The sequence below is a fragment of the Pithys albifrons genome, chromosome Z (genome assembly GCF_047495875.1).
Source record: "Pithys albifrons albifrons isolate INPA30051 chromosome Z, PitAlb_v1, whole genome shotgun sequence".
Classification (NCBI taxonomy): Eukaryota; Metazoa; Chordata; class Aves; order Passeriformes; family Thamnophilidae; genus Pithys; species Pithys albifrons.
The window spans coordinates 13,527,541-13,552,701 of record NC_092497.1 but is presented as its reverse complement, the minus strand read 5'-3'; the positions used below and the strand labels follow the sequence as shown (position 1 = coordinate 13,552,701).

At 37.4% G+C, this 25,161-nt stretch overlaps 1 protein-coding gene across 1 annotated transcript in view; it reads right to left on the bottom strand.

The window, feature by feature from the left end:
* Positions 1–25,161, bottom strand: part of WDR70 (WD repeat domain 70) — a 135,976-nt gene that overhangs the window by 11,147 nt on the left and 99,668 nt on the right. Inside the window, exons 12-15 of the mRNA XM_071581300.1 lie at positions 20,440–20,524; positions 19,206–19,344; positions 2,780–2,880; positions 1,259–1,338 (exon numbers count right to left, since the gene is read on the bottom strand). Of these exons, the coding sequence (XP_071437401.1) occupies positions 1,259–1,338; positions 2,780–2,880; positions 19,206–19,344; positions 20,440–20,524 (405 nt within the window). The remainder of the gene's footprint in view (positions 1–1,258; positions 1,339–2,779; positions 2,881–19,205; positions 19,345–20,439; positions 20,525–25,161) is intronic.

Genomic DNA, 25,161 nt, shown 5'->3' with positions numbered 1-25,161 from the left:
TTAATTTCAAAATGTTGCAGAAGAAACAGCTGGAACTCAGTGATAAAATCCCAAAACTTTGCGCAATTTGGACCTGTATCTTTCAATGACATTTATAAATGCGAATGAACACACAATGAACACATTGGATTTTAAGCAGAAATTTCTTTTTGAAGTCACAGAAGTTCTTAGCAGTGTAGACACAGAGCACACAAATTATTACAGTCAAGGATGTTGTAGGGATGGATTGACAAAAGCACCCAAAGAGTGTAAAAATCCCTGATCTTTGGCAGCTGCAACTTACTTGACGCCAAAAACTGGAGCTGGACACCTGCAGCAGTGAGGTAGGTTGGAAACAGCTGTAGCTGGAATGTATCTGATATGGGAACCCAGCACTAGTGTCCTGGTTCTAGTTAAGAAACCTGTCCAAACTTTCTTATTCTAAACTTTCTTGTTTATTATGCTGTCAAACAACTTAATTGTTCTACAGAAATGGTTTTAGTATCTGTAAAACCAAGACTACTAGAAATCAGAGCTGAATACAAACACCATGGAACTGGAAGAGGATGAAGAGAAGTGAGACAGCACAACTGTGTGACTGTACTCACTTCACGTGAGGAAACACTACATCGGGTAATGCCAAAGGGAAGGGCCAAAATGTCTCAGTCAATCACCTCATCCCACCGTAAAATTCTTCCTTGGGAAAAGACAGATAATCAAACAGTTTGTACAAACAACGGCAACTACTCCTAATTCATCAGTGAGCCTTATTATGAATATAAGGTCTTAAAAACTCAAGAGACTAGTTAGTTCAGCTATTCAAAACCCTATATAATTCTGGGTAAGTTATAAATTTTGAAAAATCATTTGGAATTTGTTCAAGACCTATCTCTCAAGTCTCTGATCTTGTCACTAGTACTGTTAATGTTCCAAAGTGGCAAAACTCTTCCTAAACCCATCTATATTCCACAATTCCAGTAATTCAAAACTGAAGATTTTTAAGAAAGCTCTAAAATTTTTGAGGATTTCAGGTGCTCTACAATCTAGAAACAAACCATGATTAAAAATGTACAGAGCATACAGAATACAATATCTTGCTGGTTGTGCAAGGCTACAAAGAATTCGTACAAAGCACCAATATCTCACAGCAATGATCAGTGCTTAATAAAAAAATGCAACGTTTTAGGGGGAAAAATATAAAGCTAAATGATCTGCAAATAATTTCAAACCTAAGAAAAAGCTAAAGATGATGCTATAAAGATATGTTTCAATTGCTTACGTGTTATAATGTAATCCTGTGTAAGAGTCTCTGCTTGTCTCTCTTTTCGTTTCGTTTTGACCACGCATAATTTTGCTCCCCTAGGAAGAAACAGAGCAGTTCAGTTGGCCTGTTTATATCAAACAGAAACCAGTTTTTATTCAAGACAGTCTCAAAAAAATATCCAGCACTTTAAATATTCATGAATGTGTGTCTCTTTGTCTGTTCATGCACATGTGAAGGAGGGTACAGAGATTATAGTGTTTCTGTTACAGAGCGGTTTATATGACATGCAGAAATAAGGGTGGAAGATTCATTTCACACTTCATTTGTCCACAGTACTTGTAGTGTGCATATGGAAAGTGCTTCTCTCCAAACATGGGCAGTGATTTTCTGCTAATATTCTTCCCAAGCAGCAGAGGTGGCAGTTATTTAACCAGAAGTGTCTGAAACACTGCAGCAGGAAAGACTGCACAAGCTTGGCTGCAGCAGGATTGATTTAAATTGGTGGTATTTTCCTCCTCATGATAAGCAAACTGAATACAATATTGTACTAGGGCTCTGTGGTCTGTGCCTAGGAGACCTGGGCTGCTCTCTGGAGAAGGCTCCAAACAATGATGCCCAAGCCTCTGGGTCACTAAATTGACAAAACTAGAAAAATAAAACTTATTTCAGATAATCTTGCAAACCAGAGTTTATCTTCACATAAAGTGCACAGGTCACAGTAAGTACCCAGAAAACATGAACTCTAACACAGTTGGTTGGGATGCCAGTAAAACAAAGATGAGTGCATATAAGAGAAGAACATCATATTTATACCTCTCAATATCAATGAAACGTACATTTCCTCCCTGTTGACAGGAAAGAAGCATTGCCCCAGTTCTCTAGCCAATCCAAATGATAAAAGCAAATTAATCACAAAACAAGTATTGTAGAATACTTAGGCCCTCTTCATTCCAGGCTGACAAGTCACCTTCTGATAAATCACTACCACCTTTCCCTTAGATGCATAGGGAAAATCCACATGTTCTAAGTAGGGGGGAAGAAGACCAGAGGAAAGATGGGAATGTGCTTCCTTGGTTTGCACCTTCTCAAAGTGGGTCTTCCAGTACTACTTCACCAACACTGAAGTTTAACGCCTCTACACAAGACTTCTACTTCAGGAAAAAAATATACATAAAAAATACAGCAAATATCTGTTCAGTAACACTACATCAACAACCTCCAAGAGACAGAATGAATGGGTGGTTATTCTTATTGCAGATTTCATGCAATTAAAAAATGAAAGTGTTTGCAAATTCAGGTAAAACAGCCAGAACACTGCACCATGAAAAGCCCAGGGGAAAATGCACTGCTTTTCAGAAGCAGACATTTTTTGTTATTTTTTCTCTTTCTACTGTTGCTAAATAAGTAAAACTGTGCAAAACTAATGTTACTAAACCAGATTTTCTCATTTTGTAGTATAATCACTGAATGACAGAATAAGGCTAAATTTGAGGGGAAAAAAGCTAACGTTTTTGATCATAAAACAAAATTACATACCTCTGGCTTTTGACAGGATCATAGTACACTTTGGCTAAACCATTTCCAGTACCAACCATGATCTGGTTCAGCTTGGGATGCCAAAGGCAACGCACAACACTCTGAAAGAAAGCGACATATTTGATAGTTAGTTGGTCATTCATTTAGGTCTTACAATTAATATTCACATTGTCAAAGAGTGGATCACACTGTAACAGGAACAAGTTTAAACTTATGAATGAATATGTGAACGAATAGAAGTTCCTCTTCAGTGAGTGACAACACAAGGATGCAGGCAGAGAAAGAAGTAAAAATTGATGATAGTGTGATAATCAGTGGTTTCCACAGGGTAAAAGCTCCACAGTCTTCAAGGGAAAAATGGAAATGGAAAGTTAAAGAGGCATTTGAAGGAGAACAACGAAGTGCTTCAGATCTGATACAGCAATCTAGGCCATCACGACTTTTGCATTTTTAATTTTAAATCTTAATCCTCCTCCCACTTTGTTCATTGCTTTATCTGTTTTTCCTTTTGTCCCATACACTGCTGACCTTTCACTTGCTGACTGCAGAAATGGAAGAGATGCTGATTTTTCACTCTTGCTTCTTTCTTCCTCACAACACTAAGAACGTGGTATTTGAAGCCAATGTCTCACAGCACTGTCACTCTTCTGGTTAGCAGCAAAACTCATTTTCAGACATTAAGAGTATTGTTCCTTTATACACATAGGGTGGTTCTCCGTGTGACTCTGAATGTCCATGTGATCACTGTTTTCTATCTGATTCAGCAGGCTCACACAGAAACTCAGAGACTCGAGCTTCTGACTCCAGAGAGCCAAAGTGGAACAATCTGCCACAAAGGACAACCTATCTCATCACAAACACAAAACCTGTACGTGCATCTGACTAAATAAGGCAAACTGTTTCTGAGAGACAGTAATTCCTTAAAGAGATACCGTCCAAGGCTGAAGTTGGTTTGCACCAGTTATGTAATAAATACCAGGATGCACCATCCTGTTAGCATTTCATGGGAAAATGCTTTTTCTAGCCTTACACCCCTACAGCTTTTACTACTTCTTTCTCAAAAACCAGGAGTAGACTCTTGGAGTGAATTAATAATTTAATACTCCACCATTATCATCCATCTATCATTTAAGTATCTATACAGAATTATTTTGTTCCACACAATACAGCAGATGGAATTCACAATATGGTAAACACAAATGTCTTAACAAATGAAACACAGCAAAGATAAAATATGAGGGATGTAACACAGCCCTACAGCTTGGGAGACAAGAACCATCTGACCTAGAAGAAAATGGTTATATATCAGCTCTAGTGATTCCTGAATCACTTCCCATTTCATGTTCCATACTATTTCTGGTTTGGTCCGGATCCTATTTTTTTGAATGTTTGAGGCAAGCAACAATAAAAATATTGAAAAAATTCTGAAGCTCATCCAGCCATCATGAATCAGAACTTCATTTCACCACAAGATGATGGATGACACTCTTCTGAGCTGTTTTTCTGGTCTGTGTTCTTGTTAAGAATAATAACCAAGTGAGATAAATTTTCTCTAATCAAATGATCATTTTTACAAGGTTCCTCAGCAGAATATCCTCCTTCCACATAGAAACACATACAACATTATACCCTCCCATATACTTGCAGGTACAAATATACCTGACTCACTAATTACAAAACAGCTAAAGAATAATATTTTTAAAGGTAAATGGGAAGCACAAAGTAAATTTCTGACAATGCATTATGTCCAGGATCTCTGCAATAATACAAGGTTGTTTGATTTAAGCAAGAGAGCCTGACACCCCATTATATAGAGCTCAAAATGCTAAAGTAACTCTAAAACACCAAAGCTAATAACAAGTATTGAAGGTCAGAGGTGGGTGGCCTTTTCTTTTATTAATATTTATTGCATGTGTTTAGCCAGCCTTTTTAAACTCTGTAGTTAATGTGGTTCTCCACTTTCTACTGTCAAGTAAATGTATTTTATAGCATGGTAGTGGATACCAGCCAACAAAAACAAGCTTGAGACAGCGTGGCTCAGCACTGATGGGGCTTGCTAAGTTTTTAACTTGTCAAACATGCACAGCACACTTAAAACCACCATGGCACATGCTACAGAGCAGGCAAAAGAAACTCCCATTAAATGCAGTCCTATAAATCTTCTGAAACCGTAAAATGTCCCCAGAATACAGTTTGTTAAAGACTAAACAAACGCAAGCTCTGAACATGCAAGTAATTTTATTCATCCATTAGCATAGAAACCTACTTCATAAGAAACAAAAAAACTACTCTAGGTAATTTTCAGATTATTTTAGAAATTGACAATACTTAAAAAACACTTAAATATTGAATCCCTGAACTACACCCTAATAAATTTTCCCAATCATATAATCCTAAAGAAGTAAAAATTCTAATCAACTATTCAATAAAGAGATCATTGTAGACTATGTCTTAACATTGGGAGGGAAGGGTAAGGAGAATCTTTATCATATAAAAATAATTAACCCTTAAAGGGCATTTATCCTTTGATGTGTCTAACTTCTCTACTGTTTACCCTTAGAATAAAGCAGGTAGACATCCCTATCACTGGAAATGCTAACCATCAAATTCCAACTCAAAGCAGGTCCTAACTCCCAGCTCTCCAGGCAAATGACTGTGTTGATTGCAGAAAAAAAAGTGTTTTCCTGTCTTGGCCAGTCTGGGCCTGTAGGTAGATACCCAACTACTGACACAGAATTTTATACAACTACAGAAGGGTTGCAGTTGGAAGAGAGCTCTGGAGATGACCACTCTGCTCCAGACATGGTCAGTTGCTACAGACAGCTCAGGATATCACCCAGTTTGGTTTTTACTGTTTCTAAGAACGGAGACTCTACAGCCTCTCTGGGCAACCTGTTTCATTGCACAACCAGTCCCACCTTAAAAAAAAAACCATAAACCCCAAGCCATTTTCTCATGTTTGAAGGTAACATTCTGTAGTTAGTTTTGTGTCTGTTGTCCTGTCACTGAGCACTACTGAGCTTTGCTTTACTTGCTTCACCTTCCTGTCCCTCCTTCAAGTATTTGTACATAAGAGTCCCCACGAGCATCCTCTTCCCCATCTGAGCAATACTAGATTAGCTCTTTCAGCCTTTCCTTCTGTGCCAGATATGCCCAGCCTTTAATCACCTTTGCAGTACTCTGTTTATCTCTCTCTGGGAGGTCAGAACTGGACTCAGCACTAGAGATGTGTCTCACCAGGGCTGTGCAGAGGTACATGAAGGCCACAGGCTTCTTGCTGCCACCTTCTGTTTCTCTAAGATGGGAAGGGGGTATTTGCCATTCTACAACTGCTTGTTTCATTTTAAGGTTGTGCCCTGCAATGGAACCCAACCCAAACAAGGTGGGATTTCAGTTTTCATTGTCCCTGAGACAGGAGTTCAGGCTGGAAGCAACAGCCTCAGCAGCGAAGAGCACACTGAGAGTTCTCACTCCACTTACCAAGGTGGTTTCATGCTTGGAAAGAAAAGTAAAAGAGCAGAGAATTAAATTGCTTATCACAACTTTATGGAAACTTAGCAGGAACGACCTGTCCAACTGTAGTGCAGGTTGCCAGGAAATCCCATGGATTACAGCCTCAAGACTCAGACAATACAAACAGCAGAAAAATGAAAAAGCCCTTCCCTTAAAAGGTTTTAGATAGCTTACTTTTGCATATGAAAAATAAGGTCTTGTAACACATAAGAAACAAAATGCAGAATTTACCATGACGTAAACATCTTCAACATTTGAAAAAAAAAGATTTCTTTAATGGCTGGATGCTTACGACACTATACTTTTGGAGCACAAAGTCCTGGAAGCCTGTCATAAAAATCCTGAAAATACTTTTTCCATGGAACTAATGTGACCAGCTTTGTGACTACAAGACAATTGCAAAAGACAATTACTAGTAATGATTTCAAAGGCCTTTGGTACGTTTGCTGGGGCAACAGCACTGACATCTTCAAAGGAAATCAATCTGAAAAGATTTTAGCAACATCTTTTGCATATACAAACACAGTAGATTGCATTGGGAAACACTGGGAAAAGATTGAGAAAATAAGTTTTGTGAAGTCAGGCATGGAAAATACTAAAAATGTTAACAGAAACACTCAAATTTATCTTCTTCATTGTCACTATGAAAGAGGTTAGAATAGATTGTGTGTTATTGATAGTAGGCCTTTGTAATTATTTTCATGTGACTTGATTGTCTTGTCTTGATTTAAACTGAAAGCCAATTAACAATTATCTATAGAATTTCAAAGACATCCTTTTTTGCCACCTGGATGAAAATGTTTATATTCTTAAACAACTGCTCAATAATATAAGAACATATTACTGATTATTCTTGAAACTAGTCTCATCTTTTTTAAACTGGCTATACTATTGGTTTAAATCAAAAAACACTAAGCGAACAACACATAATTTTTACTACATTTTTAAACTAAGTACTATACTCACTTCAGACTCACAGTGCTTTTAATATAAATTCCAGTTTTAGAAAATTTTGCTTATCATATGTGAAATGCTTAATAAGATGTGGTAACCACAATGTGGTAAAATGCAAATACATAAAAAGGTGGCAGGCAAAAGAGAGGATAAGGGTATTTCCTGTGTACTATTCCATCTGCATTCTTTCTGAGATGTGCAGTCGCTGCTTATCCGCAGCTCTGGGGTGGCTCCTGAACAGTCTCACCCCCAACAGTCCCTTCTTATCTGTGTCTTTCGCTTTGTACCCTATAAGCAGAGTTGTTGCTGCAGGTAAACATTAAACTACACTAAATTTTTCTGCTAGGTTACTCTCCATCTGGGTTACCTCATGAGGCAACTACAAACACACGTTTGTTGGTACTATAACAGTGCTTTGGTGTGAATTAACACCCATGTCTCTAAACGAGAAACCGAAGCCTTAAACAGTTTTCTGTAACACAGAATGAGGCACCTTACTCTGGCCTAGAAATACACCCCTGTGTTTAATATGCAGAGGGAATAATAACCAAAGCAGATTTCTCAGCAAGCAAGAGCTAATTACCTCGACTGAAACTGTCCAGAGCACTTGGGCAACATCCTGACAGGAGTAAACAATGCAGAGAGAGCATTTTACAAGGCCAGCAAGAAAAGATTAAAATGATTTGTGGTATAGGAATGGAAAATTTACCCCCTAAGATGAAACTAGGAAGCTGGTAAGGTCATAAAACTACAGACTGATGTGAAGGACTGAAAGAATTCTCCTGGATCTTTGCTTATAAAGAGGGTTCAAGACTGCTGCAGCAAAGGCAAAATTAAGTTCCCTGGCCCGTGCTGCAGATAAAACCATTCAGTCTTAAGAGTGTGGATAGAGCTGACAAAGGGTGGCCAGAGCAGTCAGTATAGGTCAGAGGCAGGAAAGAAAGGAAAGGTTAATAATTTCTAGTAAGAGGGACTGTGACTGGCTAGAGATGTTTCACACTGGGGAGCAGGACGGGCAGTGATTATGTGGGTTGTGAGAAGCTTGGAGGGAAAGCACTACAGAAAACACAGATAAAGCATATAAAGAATAAAACTTGAGCTAATTCCTGCATAGTATAGTCTTCACATAAACGTTACTTCTTAGGGCTAAAATGTTTTTCTGCAACATTCCAGAGCCTGAGCAGTCACTTAATCTCACTACTATCTTTGGAGTCTACCAAAATGTGAGGTTACCCATTATATAACAAAATAGTGAGAATGTATATATATATATATATATATATATATATAAAGAATGTCTCTTGAAGCTTTATTCTCCTCAATCCTCTTCCGCTCTGCTGCAGGAGTTATGGAACATTCAGATTTCTCTCCATCACTGTCTTCTTCTATTCCTGTGCTAACATTTTACATTGCTATGAGCTCATGCTGTACAAAAGCATTGTTTACTTATTTTGTGCATTTTAGTTGAAACTTTGACTTACATACAACCAAACATAACTACCTTTACATGTACACAAACCTCAGGATAATCTTTTCTTGTTAGAAAAATTTTATTAAACAGGCATATATGTGTCTATGCATAGGGATGTTACAGTTGGTTACAAGACTGGAATGATATCAAGTTTCACCATTTTCAAAAAAATCCCAAGAATGTTCACATTTTTTACATGAATAGGAATCACCATGTACTCCTAGAGCATCTAGGTCAATGGGACTATATTCTCTCCTTTTTGCTGCAAAATGAAAAGTAGATTAGAGGTGTCATATTTTACAAAGATGCTTTATTTCTTTTCTCTCCTTCAGGAGGTCTTACTGCTTATCAATGAGACATTGTTTCCTTTGGAAATAACCTCCTCTCCCTAAAAACAGTTAAGTTCTAAGGTTAAGTACCATACAACTATCTTTGAAAATGAGTATTCCATGGAAAGTGTATTTTCAGACAACACATGATAATACATCAGCTTTTTCAAGTTCATTAGTAAAGCTCCTCCTGCCATGTAGAAAACAGGAAAGAAAAACACACTTCCATATAAGTAATGTACTGGTAGAATAAACACTTTTCATTTTTCTTTCTTTCCTCTTCAGGTACAGACTTTCACTCTTCTCTGATTGTTCTTGACTGTCAATTTGCTTTTACATTTGCTCCAAAATGGCAGAAATGACTATTCAGTTAACTGCAGCAATCGGACTTTTAGGCTAAGTTCACTGAACTTATGTCTACTCCCATGGCGGATAGTGCAAACTATTTAAAATGAAAGCACTAATAAATAAAACTGCTTTGTAGACTGCATCAATCTACTTCCATCCTGACATAAAACTACACTCAGAGAGTGGAAATCTCTAATGAATGATGCTGATGCACAGCTAATATTCATACCACTCCTGGATGAGTGTGCAGGTAACATCCTATCCATAAACTAGGAAAACCTAAAGTGATCTTGCAAACAAGCAGTAGAGAAAAGTACTACTAATTCCAGGTAAATACTGAAAATGGAAAGGAAACATGTTAATCCTAGGCTTTCACACATCTCTAAGCACTGAAGCAAGAATTCATGGGCACTTGATGTTTCCTTCTCATGATGTTTCCTTTAAAGAGTGTGTTACAATTTAGATGAAGCTCCAAGAATTCCAAGGTGAAGGTGCTGATGGTTTTGACAGTTGTTTGGAAATCAGGTGCCAGTAAGAGAGAGAGGGCTTCACTCTCAGCTATCCTTACATAGAATTGTAGGCTTTTCTCCTGTAAATTGCCTACAGTCAAAAATCCTTAAATCAATAGAAATGAGAGCTAAAGTAACCCATTAGCTTCTACTTTGCTACTGGCAAGGTCAGGAAACGAGATGAAATGTCCTAGCGTTTTAGCAAAAGACAATAAACTGCAACAGAGGGAAGCGAAGAGCTTAGGTGGGACTTCTCTTACAGGCTTTAGATATCTACACCTCTAATCTTCAGAGGTCTACTCCTAAAATGCCTGCAAACTTTCAACTCCCTTTATAGCTAATGAAAAGAAATAAGCATTTTACAGTGGCCTTCATATAACCTATTTTAGAGATCTATTTTTGGATAAGATAAAATCACAGTCTGGATGTGTTTATTTTTCTCTGTGGATTAGAAAAGGAGCTTAGGGTGACTGGATCAGCTGTAGACATCTATATTTGGTCAGGTGAATCCCTACACTCTACAGTGGCCAAAATAACTATATAAGAAGAAAAACAGAAAACTAATGAGGATCTATATTATGGCATGTTGTGCCACTTACATAAAACTCTCCAGTTCAAGGATAAAGGATCCTGGGAGCCATATTGAATACTCTTAGTGAAGAAAGAAAAAGCAGATACAAACTTGTAAAATTTTCTAACAAATCTTTAAAATCTTAGCTTCAAAGATCAGGTCTAGCTCTGGAGATACTTAAAAACTGCATAGGGATAAAGAGGAAAAAAACCTATATTCACCCTTACAACCTAACAAATAATTCCTCAGAAGCTGTTCTGAAGCTATAGAATAAAAAAGTGAAAGCAAGAGCTGCTGCTCTAAGACAATATTTTCTGTTAGGAAAAGAAAAACTTAAACAAAGCATGTGCAAGCTCTGCTTCAGTGGCCGTGACGGTCTGCGATGGGCTCTGTTTGAACAGCACTGCTTGGGTTTGCTGCACTTGGCAGTCCAGACAGTCAGATAAGTGACATGTCAGCAGGGAAGACAGCAAACAAGCAAAGTGACATTCTGACCATGGTCGTGGGCTCTGGGAGGACCAGGTGCCCCCAGCAGAGGCCTAATGTGTCTTTTCTGACTGAACTGAGTATTTATCTTAACTGTAATCTTTACAAATTTCAGTATTTCTGAAAAAGCAACCCTCAGTCTGTCAAAATCAATGCAAGGATTGCATGCAACTTCCTTTGTTTAGCACATCTATTCTGTCTTTTCTCCTGTAAAACTCCCACATCTTCAGTAAAGAATCTTTTGTGCAATGCAGTATCTTTTAAACACATAGGAGCTTGTAACGCAACTAATCAATACTACTTAGGCATCCTGTAAGAAAGAGCAATTACCTTCCAACTTAACATTATCAGTTACCTAACCCTATAGTTATACTAGATTTATATTTGAGAGGGGTAAGCAATTCAAAACTTGTGCTGATTGAGGGATCAAATGTCAGTGTGCCTTTCAGGTTAATCTTCTGTAGTTCTGGAACTTGCACAACATTAAGTCCTTCTGAATTAAGTGATACGTTTTCCCAGAAGAGAAGGGGAATGCACAAAGTTATTGCAGAAAAAACTCTGCATTTATTGCATAGATTTTCTATGTCGTTGAATAAAATATGCAAATGTTCAGATGCTAACAGTGGAAGACATCTTCCCACTGCCATAAGATCTTTCAGTGATTGTTCCCCATCCCTGTTTGGTTACCACCACTTTTAAACAATTTGTCTAAGTAGGAAAGATATTAAAGCAGTGGCTTTCAAGCTTTTCCATTTTACAATAAAGGTGTGGCACCATTCAGAAACTCCAGGACCGGGGAAGTGATTCTTGTCCTGTACTCAGCACTGGTGAAGCTGCACCTCAAGTCTTGTGTCCAGGTCTGGGCCCCTCCACTCAGGAAGGACACTGAGGTGCTGGAGCAGGTCCAGAGAAGGGCAATGGAGCTGCAGAAGGGTCTGGAGCACAAGTCCTGTGAGGAGCAGCTAAGGGAGCCAGGGGTGTTTAGCCTACGGAAGAGGAGGCTCAGGGGAGACCTTATCACTCTCTATAACTACCTGAAAGGAGGCTGTAGCCAGGTGGGGATCAGTCTCTTTTCCCAGGTAGGAAGCTGCAGGACAAGAGGACACAGCCTTAAGCTCTGCCAGGGGAAGCTGAGGTTGGACACTAGGAAGAAATTCTTTACAGAGAGGGTGACTGCACATTGGAAGGGACTGCCCAGGGACTGTCCCTGGAGGGGAAAAGACTGGATGTGGCACTTAGTTCCACAGCTGGCAAGGTGGTGTTGGGTCACAGGTTGGACTCAATGATCTCAGAGGTCTTTTTCAATCTAGCTGATTCTGTGATTCAAGTATTTAGACTGCTGAACAGTAGATACAAATCTAGTCCCAGTACAAATTTCATGGACATGTTTTACATGGCTTACAGTTTTCATCACCAAAAACTCCTCTGCCACTTTTTATGAAATATATCACAGCAAGAATGCATACACTACTTGCGAAAAGAGAGGAAAATGCCTCAGAATATACTAAAAAATTCATGCTGAGCTGTAGAAAAGATCCATACGCATTCTAACTTATACACAGTAGCATGACTCCAACCTGCCTTCAAGCTCTCAAAGCGTTAAAAGAAAACACTTTTCCTCCTCTCATGCCCTCGTACCCTGTCAGGTTCAGAAATAGGCCTAAAAGTGTATTTCAAGACATTTTTTCTCAAATGTACAAATACTTTCTCCTCAATACTATGCAAGTGGAATTTATCCTAATTTGAAGCTAATGGCAATATTACCTGAAGAAATACTACCATTTCTACACAAAAATCAAAAATCATTGATAATGATAGCTGAAATTCAGAATGGAAGGTAAAATCCACCAATAAACTTAGTAAGGAAATACTTCTACATAGATTTCTCTGCCGATGACCTGCATGAAACAGCACATTAATTGTCTGCTACCCTTCAAGAGCTACAGAAGTTCTGCCTTCAGAATTACAGGACAATGCTGCTCAGAGACAACATTTATTCCCACTGCACACTCTTCAGTGGTGTGTTAAGAGCACAGCAGTGATACCAAAGCCATCAACTTGGCTTGCCGTGCTGCTCTCTCTGCAAAAGGCTGGTCTGTCTCCTGGAAGCACCAGAACAGGGGGAGAATAAAACAGTGTAAATCTTGTAAAACTGCTGTATTTTTAATTAAATAAAAAAAACCCAAATGAAACCAACCAAATAAACCCCACAAAACAAAACAATAAAAAAACACACCACCAAAACAAACAAACAAAACCCCTAAACCTCTGATTTAGAACTATGCCTTTTCCAAATGTCTGCCTCCCTGAATAACAAATGCTACCAGTTTGCTTCCACTTTGTTTCTTCTTTCAGGCAAAAAGATGGTTTACATTTATATGTTGATACTATGCGTGGTCTGGTATAAAACAAAGCTGCTCACACAATAAAAAGATACTAATATTATATTTCAAATCTGCTGTGAACCCCGATTGCAAAAATCTTCAGGTTTGAGATTCCCCTGGAACTCTTCCAAGGGAAGGAGCCAACTACAATAAATAAGGTGGGAGTTCAGGGAATATCTACAAGGCAGCGACTTGCTATCGTTAGATTTAAAATACTCATGAGAATACAGTAGTGGAGGAAAGAATACTAATGTTTTTCCCTTGGGAAACACGTCTTAGAAAATGTGTGGAAACATTCAATAGAAAGGGACCAAAATGTATAAAATTTACAATTTTCTATGTAGAAACCAGAAATATCCTAAAATCATTTTCAGAGGCCAAAAATTAAAAGCAGGACCTCAATATAGAGAATATTGGTAACAATGCTGTATCACTTACCTTTCAGATACAGCTATAAAATATGTTCTTAAAAGTGCATTGAGCCATTCAACAATACTTTCTATTTTTTATGAATAAAAAAGTAACTTATCAATGTAGAAATCTGTTTTCCTTGTAAGTGCAACACAGGGTATTTTCAAGCACCTGGTCTGTTAAAATTACAACCACACTTTCATCACCATATATCACAAAACTAAGGCAGACCTTCACATGCAGCCCCCTCTCTGACTGGGACAAACCCTCACAGTTTATTACTCTCACATACCTCAAACCTCTAGTGACAGCTCCCCTAAAACAAACTACATGCTGCCCCAGGATACACGAAGGGAAGCTCCACATTGCTCTTACATATATGGAAGCAAAGTATAAAAATTGACAAGTTACTTCTCTATGGAAGAAAACACATTTCTGTGATTCACCTCTTTTACTAGATGATTTTTTATTTTTACTTTAATAAGCACAAGAATTTACTGGTCCTTAAATATAGCATTAGCCTCCTTATTGTCAAAAATATGGATTTTCCTTTTAAATAAAAGAAATGGCTTTAAAAAAACAAAAACAGAAGTAGCATAATGATCTCTTCCAGAAGTTGAAAGAATTTATTTTTCTTAAATTCAAAAGCTTTAAATCTTAGTGAAATGGGCCACAGTAGAAAAGCCCTTTACCATATTACTGCACCTTATAAATAGTAAATGATATTGTTTAAGGTCAAGGAAAGAAATACTGCAATCCTGTATCAACTGTGCATAAAGGATGCTGGAAGGTTCATATGCCTTCTTCCTTCTTTCCTTTTTACTCTTTCATCTAAAAAGAAGCTTTATTTATAGCTTGTCTCAGAAGACCTTCCTGAAACATCCCTTAGAGGTATTTTTCAGAAGTATTTAATAATTAAACTTTTGCTTTTATTTGAGAAACTAAGAAAATATTGAAGAATCCTCCAAACAGAAATGGGATTCCCAAAACAACCATAAATCTATGGGTTTGGATTGTTGCTTATCTAGAAAAATATGTGGGGTATTTTAAAAACTTATACATCTCATTTTATAATGTACACAAACCAGGCATCCTGGCTCAGTTTTAAATTACTAATTAAATTTTTATTAAAAATCAGAAATTTCTGTAACTGTGCAAGTTTTTTTGTTTTAGTGCCCACTCTTGCTTGGCAGTAACAGGATGTAATAGTTCTCCTTTCCATATGGGCAAAATGATTGCTCTACTGCTGCCAAGATCAATCTTGTCTGTAATAAGGATAACTCCTGGGTGATCTTTTGAAACTAGCCAAATGAATGACAGACATGTGAGAGTGATTCAAGTGCCTATCCACAGCTATTTTAAATTAAACTGACATTGGGGAAATGCTGTGTACCCAATTCTTTTTCCCATACACTAGGTATTTTTAACTGGTTCCCATGAAGAACTCATACTTGCATAACCAAACTAAGAATTAGGAATAAGCCCTCCCTGACTTTCAGCTGGTAATGAAATCTCCCTTCTTTTTCAGAGTACAGTTACAGACATCCCAAAGACAGGACCTCATTCCAAAGCAGCTATAGGTCTTCCTGCCTCTCATACTACCTGAGAAAAAGAAAAGGAAATGGCCTCTGAGTTTCTGGACAAACCTTTGTACACCCATGTTTTGGTAATATTATTTCCTGACATCTGTTTAAGTCTCCCCATCCCTGTAAATGGAGTAAAGAAACATTCTGCATGCAAATTATAAATATTTCAGATGAAATAAGTCTCTAATGCTGAAACTGAGAAAGTCTATTTTAAGTATTTTATTGTGAACATTAGAGGTGAGACCAGAAAAAGCATTCACAGATAATACTGTCAAGACAGAAGAAAAAGAGACAGAAAAACTATGAAAAAGCTGCACATGCATAACACAATCTTTCCAAGTTCAGTTAAAAAGAGAGGAATTCTGTACAGTTCAGTATCTATAGCCATTGCCACAGTACAAAGGCCTCACAATTTCCAAGTGCACCAGTATAGACCGGGTCAGAGTAAGGCTGAGGTACTGCATGCAGACCTGATGAGAGTGGGAGAGGCAGGAGCTCCCACCCCAATCTACTTTTGATCTAATCTGCAGCAAGAAAATGACCCTGCCAGTACCCTGCACCACGGGCGACTTCTCTCCTTCATAAACTCACAAAAAAAATCCCCTGAGTGCTATGAACTGTGAAATTCTTCTGTCTGCATTAAGATATCCCTAAGCCACCAACAACAGAAGGCAGAAAGGATGGTCACAGAAGCACCAGCACCACTCTGTGTTTGCCCGTTCACACCTCCTCCTGCTCCTGGCCAGAGACAGAGGCCCGTGGTCTGCACCTCTCCTGGCATTTCAGTTTTTCTTCAGAGAGTATTGCTATTTATCTAAGAAGTTTGAATTCTGCAGAAGTCCCAGTGCCTACATGGTGGAATAGTATTCAGTAGTGGACACAACAACAAAATTGTTTAGTCACAGACTGTGGCAAAGAAAAAAAAATACTAATACAGGAGAAGAAAATTAATATTCTGTACTCAGCCATATCAGCAGAGTCTAATTAGACTGTTAGTCCATTAGTAAAACCGCAAGGTTTCACTCCAGCAGCTCTGAAATAGTAATGGCTTTTCCCATGAAAACTTGAAAGAAAAGGTGAAAAAAGGTTTGTGTGGTATGATGGAAAGGAATGCCAGACACAGCTTTGGTCAAACATTCCCATTAAACATTTTCTCATTACCCAGTAGGTTCACTCACAGGCCAGTTTCACTGGCTATTTACCAAGGAGGTTTAAGATAATGTTTACAGCTCTTTAGTGTTTTTCAATTTTCTAAGCTTACTGGCATTTCCTTTAAAAAAATCCCTGTGAAATTAAAACAGTAACATAGTAATAGTTTTATGTTTTTTCTTCAGAGTAGATTTTCTCTTATTCTGATTATACATATTCTACAACTAAACTAGTATACAAATGCTCTCAAAAAATACTTTCATTTTATACTTGAAATAAACTTCTCAAGATGTCTTTTTTCTTTAGCAATTTGGACTAAATCCAACTGAAATCACTGAAATTATTTTCATGAGGAATGAGAGCAGATCAAGCTCTTTGCAGAGAAAGATATTGGTGTATTTGTGCTTTTACTACACACATCAGCATAGGATAACTTAACTTCTGCAATGCCTAAAAAAAGCCCAGAATAAAAAGATTAAAACTATTTATTTCAGCACTAGATACTCTAAAATATAAAGAAGTGTGATACTTAGTTGCCAAAAACACACTGAAGTGTGAGATAGCATTATATGTTTATCTTTAATTACACTAATGTTAAATGCTATCTGCATTTTCAAGAGTATAAGGAAGAAATGGAAATGAGGCAAGCAGTCCATAGAAAGACAGTAATTACTGCACTGCTGAAAAAATGCTTGGACAAACTACACACAAGATATTAATCCACCAATTTACAGTACAATGATCTTTCCAACAAATTGCATTTACTGCTTAAAAAACATAAAAGCCAGCTTCTTGAAAATTCATTTGCTTTTAGCATGCCTTCATTCGTTTATATTTCATCAAACAAAGCAATTTGAGACGAACAAGAAATGAACACTAATGAAAAAGCCAAAAGCTACAAACAGTAGAAAGATCTTGAAAAAATATTTTGTTTGGTGACACCACTTACACAAATTTTTCTTCTTTAATATTCAGGTTGATATGCTAAATAGTGTTTTTCTTAGATGGGTAGTGTTTTAAGTTGTAAGCTAGACAGATTGTAGAGATATTACTAGTGCTGACTCACTGAAAATTACGCCATAAGATCAGTATTTATAAGTCTCAATTCTTCAGCACTATTATTTTGACTATTTTCATTTTCATTATATGCAAAGCAGAAGAATGACAGTCAGATTTTATACCTACAAATGAAGAAAACCAGCAGCACTAAAACTCTATAGACTAAAGTAATTTACTACAGTCTTAAAAAACACCATATAAGTATCAGCACCTATATAAATTTATAGCATAAAATTATGAACCTGCTGAGATTTGTACATGCACTTAAAATTTTACTATGTGAGTGGTCCCAGTGAAGTCGCTTATTGACATTTTCCTACTGTTGGGTCTCAGTTCCTTGTCTCTTCTGCATTTTGAACCAAAGAACAGAAATTTACACCTCAATTCTGAGGAAAACTGATAGCAAAATAATCTTTTCTGGACTCTCTTGTAGGACTATCTATCTCAGCAGGTAAACAGCCCCTCTATTTCCAAGAATTAGAAAACAAAGTTAGCAAATTAAAACAAGCAGGTTGGTGAGCAGTATTTGTAACTACTTAAGTTCTTTTGGAGACACAGAATCCATCACTGACAAGTTCCTCATTCTTGCAGTCTTAATGCTCAGGTGAAGGTTCTCTACACTCTTACTGAATGGACCATCACCAAAAGGAGATGCCACCATGAACATCTCCAGACACTTAACTCTAAGGAGTTCAAGTTCATTGTGAAAAGAATTATTAAAATATTTTGTGTCCTGTGTCCAGGGACAAAAAAGCTTCTACAAAAATCAGACTTCTGGCATCTTATGTAGTTGTTTTCTCTGACACAAATTCAGAAGACACTGAGGCACTCGTTTTCTCTTAGAAAAAGGTTATAAAAACTTGCTTATAAAATTGGTGTCAGAAAATAAAAATCCACTAGAAATTCTCATTCATTAAGTTGAGGTTTAGTATATTCCATAGGAGCAAAATTTAAAACCCAATTTACGCCTATTTAGGGGGAAATTCTTTAGAACTAAATAAAACTTCCGATGTCATATAAACCACCTCATATTTAGATTATATGTATAAAAAAAACGAGGGGGGTTTTCCCTCCAGAAAAAAAACCTTTTCTGCTTTGATAAAGAATTCTGCATTTTTAATTTGCAAGCCTCCTGCCACGGGAATGATTGGGATAACAAATCCATCTGAAACCAGATTTTGCTTTAGGATGAACTAAAGGCAAAAACAGAATAAACAGAATTTGAAAAGAAAAAGAAATACAAATGTAGATTCTGTGTTCTCCTGCAGCAGGAGTTTTGTTTTGCTGTGCTAGGACAGAGTCCTCTGCTGGATTAAAAAAGTGCAGGAGAAAACAATAACCTGAAACAAAGTGACAAAATTGCTGTCTGACAGATCCCAGCAAGCAATGGGATGTAAGCACATGTTGCCATACTTATCAACGTCAATTGTGCCTTAATTTCTGCCACTCCTGTTCAATATAATCTCTAAGTTTCATTGTGTACATCACAAGAGTGAAAGAACCTATTCAGGTTAGTCCACCCCATCTCTTACTCATGGAGTAGGAAAATGACAGCAGTGTTAGCAGATAACTACCTGTATGAGGGGAAAAAAAGCATATCAGTATGATTTCATTTCGTATTTTGAATGGATGACAAAAGAAAACTAAAATACATACCGCATCTGTAACTTCTATCTCATACAACTTTTGGAATGTGTCGCGATAGAAGAAAATCAGTTTCCCACTGCCACCACCTTTCTTAACAGAGGTGCCTGTGACAAGTATTTTATCATCTGGGCTGAAACAACAATCTGTCCTGTTGAAGAAAACAAAGCATCACACTGGGCAAATATATAATTAACATATACAGAACTTATATATAAATTGCACTCCTTAGAAGCAATCCTTTTGTCCATCCTTTCAAGACAAAACTTGGAAAAAAATCTTTTATCAGCTGTCATTTATTACTATACTTATCAGATATCTATTACTATAGTTATTACTATAGTTATCAGTTATAGTTATCTATTACAATTGCTATTACAGCTGTGCACAGGATGTGCAAAAAACTGGCAGATTCAATAAAATCCTCCTCCAAAAAAAATTCTCCTGCACTCAAATGTCTTGTAAGCTTTCCAATACAAGAGACAAAAAAGTGATTTCAAATCTGGTTGCCATCTTTAAGTAAAAAAATGTATCAGTCACGAAATCTGATTTTGCTGATGATACATGGTTCAGTGATGCAAGGTGGTGTGTTTATACACTGGCCAAAAATGTTTGTCGTTTACTTTCTTCTCTGTTATGAGCTGCAGTCAAGATTGAGCTCACCACAACTTGCCTTTCTAAAACCTTATTTCCAAATTATAAACTGTCCTGAGGGCTGGATTTGGCTGCATTACAGCTGTGGAAATGCAGGTCATACCAATAGAAATATCAAAAGCAATACTTAGCACTATGCAGTAAAGTATTTTAGTACCAAAGAACACAGCCATCAGCACTTCTGACACCATAACCCGAATTCATACCATGTACTTCATGTTATGTCTACTTTTTCATCCAGGTCCTTTTTATTAATCACAGACTGAATAAGAATGAGGTATACACATCTATATCTCAAGGCAATGAATGGGCTTCCTCCTAAAAAATTGCTAATCTAATTAGACATAAGACATATGAGACTGAAAAATGGCATAAAACAAGCAAAACTAGTTATGAAATATCACGAAAATGATGAGATCTTGTAAAGCAATGTGCATCTCTAAAATAGCCAAGAATTAGCACTGCACAGTCCTCCCTGTACAGTCCTTTCTGCACAGACCTAGTGACAGCTAAGGAGAACTCCAGAAGAATCCCTCCCCATTCAGCCCAAAGACTGTTGTTCCTACCAGTTGGAATAAATTAGAGTACTTACATTGGAAAGAAGCTGGGCAGACCATCTGCTGAATTAAGAGGCTTTTTAAATTGTCTAATATCCCATATCTTTAAAGTATCATCTCCTATGAAAAAAAAGAGACAAAGGTTAGCAATACAGAACTACAGTCAAGAATTAAAGATTGTCAGAAAATTTCATCCTCTAATTGAGATAGAATCAGAATGACAGAGTAGAAGCAATTGGAAGGGGAAGGGTTTGGAAGACTTTTGTCCCTAAATGACTATCACAGTGCAAGGATAAGAAATCCAACCTGCTACACTCCATTAAATCAGAAACTTCTTCTCAGTGGCTCAACCCCACCATGGTAATCCCTCGTACCAAGAACCACTACCCACAGTGGAATCCAATTCCCCAATCACTAGTTTATTCTGTGTTTGTGAGCATTGGCGCTTTGCTACTAGGAACAATGTCAACTTTTAATATTGCAAAAGAAATTAAAATGTTGCCATGAATGGTCTAGATCAAAAACTAAATGAGTTTTTATGTGTCTGGTTTCTACTTCTCCTGAAAAAGTGATTAGGAAGGATGGAAAGCACATGAAGTCTTCCCCCTTTAGCAGGCAAACAGCAACAAACTGCTGTCTCAGTTTGGAAAAGAGGCCCTGGAATCAGCCAGAAATCCCTGGGGAAGTGTGTGAAGGGAAGCAAGCAAAACCACTCTTGCTATAATGAAACCTTTCCACCACACAACCTTCAGCCATAAAAGCTAAAATTGAGGTTACAGGGAGACATTTATAGCAATTCTTGTCTATGTTTGATAAACATGGTGTGATTGTAGGCCGGTAAAAGTCAGGCTGTTTATCCCTTTTCGAAAAGTTATGACATATTAACAAAGTGAGAACGAGGGGGCAAAAAGAGATTAGTAGTTATTCTCAGAGAGATCTACATCTCTGCTGATCATCCTTCTGGGATATGTATTTCCAGCATGAGATGAGCCACAGAATTTGAGCTTTGAAGCACTTCACTCAGGCACCTACACATCTCCTACCATTTGACATCAGTGCCTCAGCACTTGCAAGGGTGAAAAGAAGGATGTTTAAACAACAATTCTTTTAAAAAATATCCAGAGATTGATTTTAGACAAAAAGTTACAGTACCTTTCTGACCTAGGAGGAAAAGGAGGCAAGACTTGCTTCCTTCCAAAGCACAAATCTTGCAGGGAAGTAATGTGGTTGTCCACAAGTATTTTGTGGATTCATAGCCTTTGAGCTCAAGAGCTCAGAGGAGGCCTTGGAAATAAAATGTTTTTTTAAAAAAGTAACATGCTGTAACAAAAGAAATCAAGGCCAGCAGTGTCCTTTACAGGGAAAGCAGTAATGTGTGGCCTTGTACATCATGTATGTTTATATTAAAGACTAGGATAACTCCTTACTACAAAATATTTTTAAGAAGTGGACAATTTAAATAAATGATGCCTACAGCAGAGTCTATTTCTATTCATTGGGAAGCTAAAAAATGACAACAAAGAAAAACGTTGAGTCCCTAATTTGGGAATATCTGTTTTCTTCTTGTTTCTCAGTAGAGTCCATCCCAAGCACTTCAAAGCATTTGGTCATGTAAAATGAGCCCTCCTTTCTCCCTCCCATCCCCAACAAAAAACACACTTATCGCCAAGATGTTACATCTAAAGCACCAGCACTTTATAAATGTATGCAAAGGACACCACTTGGCCCCTTTGCAAATCTCCTGGGTAGGGACAGATCTACGGCGAGCAGCCAAGGCTATTCTGTCCCCAGCAGAATGAGCCTTGACATGATCCTCAAGCTGTCATCTTGCCAGGTTTTAGGAGGAGAGATGCAGTCAGACATGTAGTAGTAGCTATAGCTCTTCTGATAACAAGAAAATGTAATGGGCTGGTTAAAAAAATTAGAAGACCAGTAGGACTCAATGTTGTAGCTGTTTTCAACTGTGCAGAAATAGATGATTAAATATATGGTTAAAGAATTTGCCCAAATTCACTTTTCCTAATTCACTTCTCCTAATTCAAATTATCTGTGTGCATATGCAACATTGGTTCCTGAATCTAATTTGTATTCAGGGTTAAAAACACTAAGATAACAGAATATTAACTTTCCTCAATACCAAGGATTTTTTCCAGTTGCATCCTTCTATTGATGCTTAACAGGCTTCTTTACTAAAGTTGTAGTACTACTGCTCTGTTTTTAATTACTTTATACATGAAAAGAACCTAGTTATCCTTAAACAAAAACATATAAACAGAAGTGCAGTTTAGTGTGAAGCATTCAAAATAGTTTGCTGAGATCATTCAGTATTTTTTCTTGATGGCAGACTTCTCTGAAGCCTGCCAGGATTACTTAAAGCTTTTACAGTCTTTTTAGTAGCATTTCAAACTCTATTTTTTGCCATTTTAATAAGAAAGATACCAATAAACAGGCTCAAGTCTGACACAATCAGGTCAGGCAGCATTATGCCAATCGTATTGAGCACTGGATTTATCAAGAGGCAACAATTAGGTCCTAAAAAAGCAGTCTTTGGCAAGCCAAGATAGGTATTTTCTAAATGCCTTTTAGCAAAATAAGGCCAATGCATAGATACTAGAATGATTTTATCTGGTTTTTTCTTCTCTTTTCAGACGACACTGACTAGGAAGACAAACAATGCGAATGGGCCCAAAAGAAAAAGTGCTGGCAGGAACTCACAAAGCTTACAGTCAGCAACTCTGTTTAGAAGGGGAGTCCTGTGCTAAAGCAAAGCTCGAGGACAGAAGTTGTCCACAGAGATCACTGAGGAAAGGAAAGAAACATAGGAAATGGGAACTTTAAAAAGAACTTGTGGTGCAGGATATGCACATGACTTACTATGTGAGGGCACCAGAATATGTCCAGAAACTGAGCCTTTCCGTGAAGGCTTATGTTCTGTATGTGGGCAGAAGCACCTTACAGAACAAGTTATGTGCTTCTACATTCCCCACTGGATCTGCAGGAGGAGCGGAAAACAACTAAAGAATGACCTTAGAAGGCATCACAGGTTGGGACTACAGCCAAAGATCTTGGGAGGGAAGTCACCAATCAAGGAATGTGCACCTACATTTGGGACAGCTCTCACCATCACCTGCATCCATCCCAGCCTGGTCAAATACTTAAGTGCATCATCCTTTCTAAACATATGGAAGAGAAAAATTCTGGAAGACTTTGAGAAAGCCGTTTCAGCTCCAAGTGTGGCAAAGAGTTGATATTAAAATATTAGAGTTAATGAATGCATTTTTGGCATTGTTGGAATGAACTGTGTTCAGCTTCTATTACTTGACATATACTCATTTGATTTCTAAAATGCTAATGCCTGTATTTACTATAAAGAGCAATATATTATTCCTCTGCACAAAAGAGAAAGTCACTATACATGCTGGTGTATAATCCTTGAGGAAACTGTACTCAAGGTGCTATTTTTTAAACCAACTTTAAAATGAAACATTTTATTTTTCCTCAAAAACATTGTGAAAAGAGAAACACAATTAAATAGGAAAGAGAAAAAAAAAGAAACGAAACCAGAAACAAACCAAAACAAACCAAAAATACACAAAGGAAACATAGAAAAAAATTTCTTTGAGCTCAGAAGAAAGCATGTATCTGAATAAGCTATCTGATGGCTTTAATGAGAATATTTTTGCCTGGGTTTAACTGCATTGAATTTATTTTCCTGATAAATGTTTACTGATTAAGACAACAGTGAGTCTACACACTGTCCATACTACAGAGAATAGATGAACCATCAAACTAAAGGCTGTCATGAGATTCATGGAATTAATTAAGTCATATTTTGCTTCATATTATGACAAAAACTAACTTCCATACATTCTGCACACACCAGCCGTCAAAATAGGCGCTTTTTTATGTTTAAAATTTTTACAATAGGTCCAGAAGTCCAGTCCTACTGCTCAGGCTCTTCCTCGCTAAACAAAGAAAATGTTCCCCAAACACTATCCTTCATGGTTCAAGCATGCAAAAATATCACTTTCTTAAGTTTCTGTCAAGTTACTACCTAATACCCAGCAAGAATAAGACTGGAAACTTTCATAAGCAGCTCCTTAGGTTTTCATTTTCCCTTGTGCCTGCAGCTGAGCCGTGCCTCATCCCTCTCATATCCAACACAGAATCTACATCAGATGCAGGAAAGCCCATCAGGCTTTCAATGAAAGTTCCCATGTCCCAAACAACTATCCTGTCTTTGATCCTCAGCGCTTGGCAGGTGTGTTAATCTATGAATGCTGGATCCACATCTGCTTTTGTTGGTACAGATCCAAAGCAATACTCATATTAAAGCACTAACCAAACAAGTCAAAATAAGGTATGAATCCTCCTAACTCTCTAGCATAGTGCATGCAGAGCTTTTCCTTTTTTTTTAATATGCTAGACAAAGGTAGCACTTTTATCCACATGAAGTGGCCAAATTTCTGTGCAGTCTTACATTCTGCAATCAATCAATCAACATTTTATACAGCTTAGAGCAGAGTGTGGTAGATAAAACGTAAGTAAATGAAAGTCTGTTTAACACAATACTAAAACTGGAGACAGATGAGGAAGAGCAGGCAACTAAAAGTGCCACATGCAATAAAAATAAGCAAAGGTCATTTATGTGATCTACATTCATAAATGTGAAACAGAAGAGAATTTACATAAATGGACGTTTCAAGCACTAGTGAACATTCCTCATGGAAGTGTTAATCTTGTTTGCCCTTATGTTT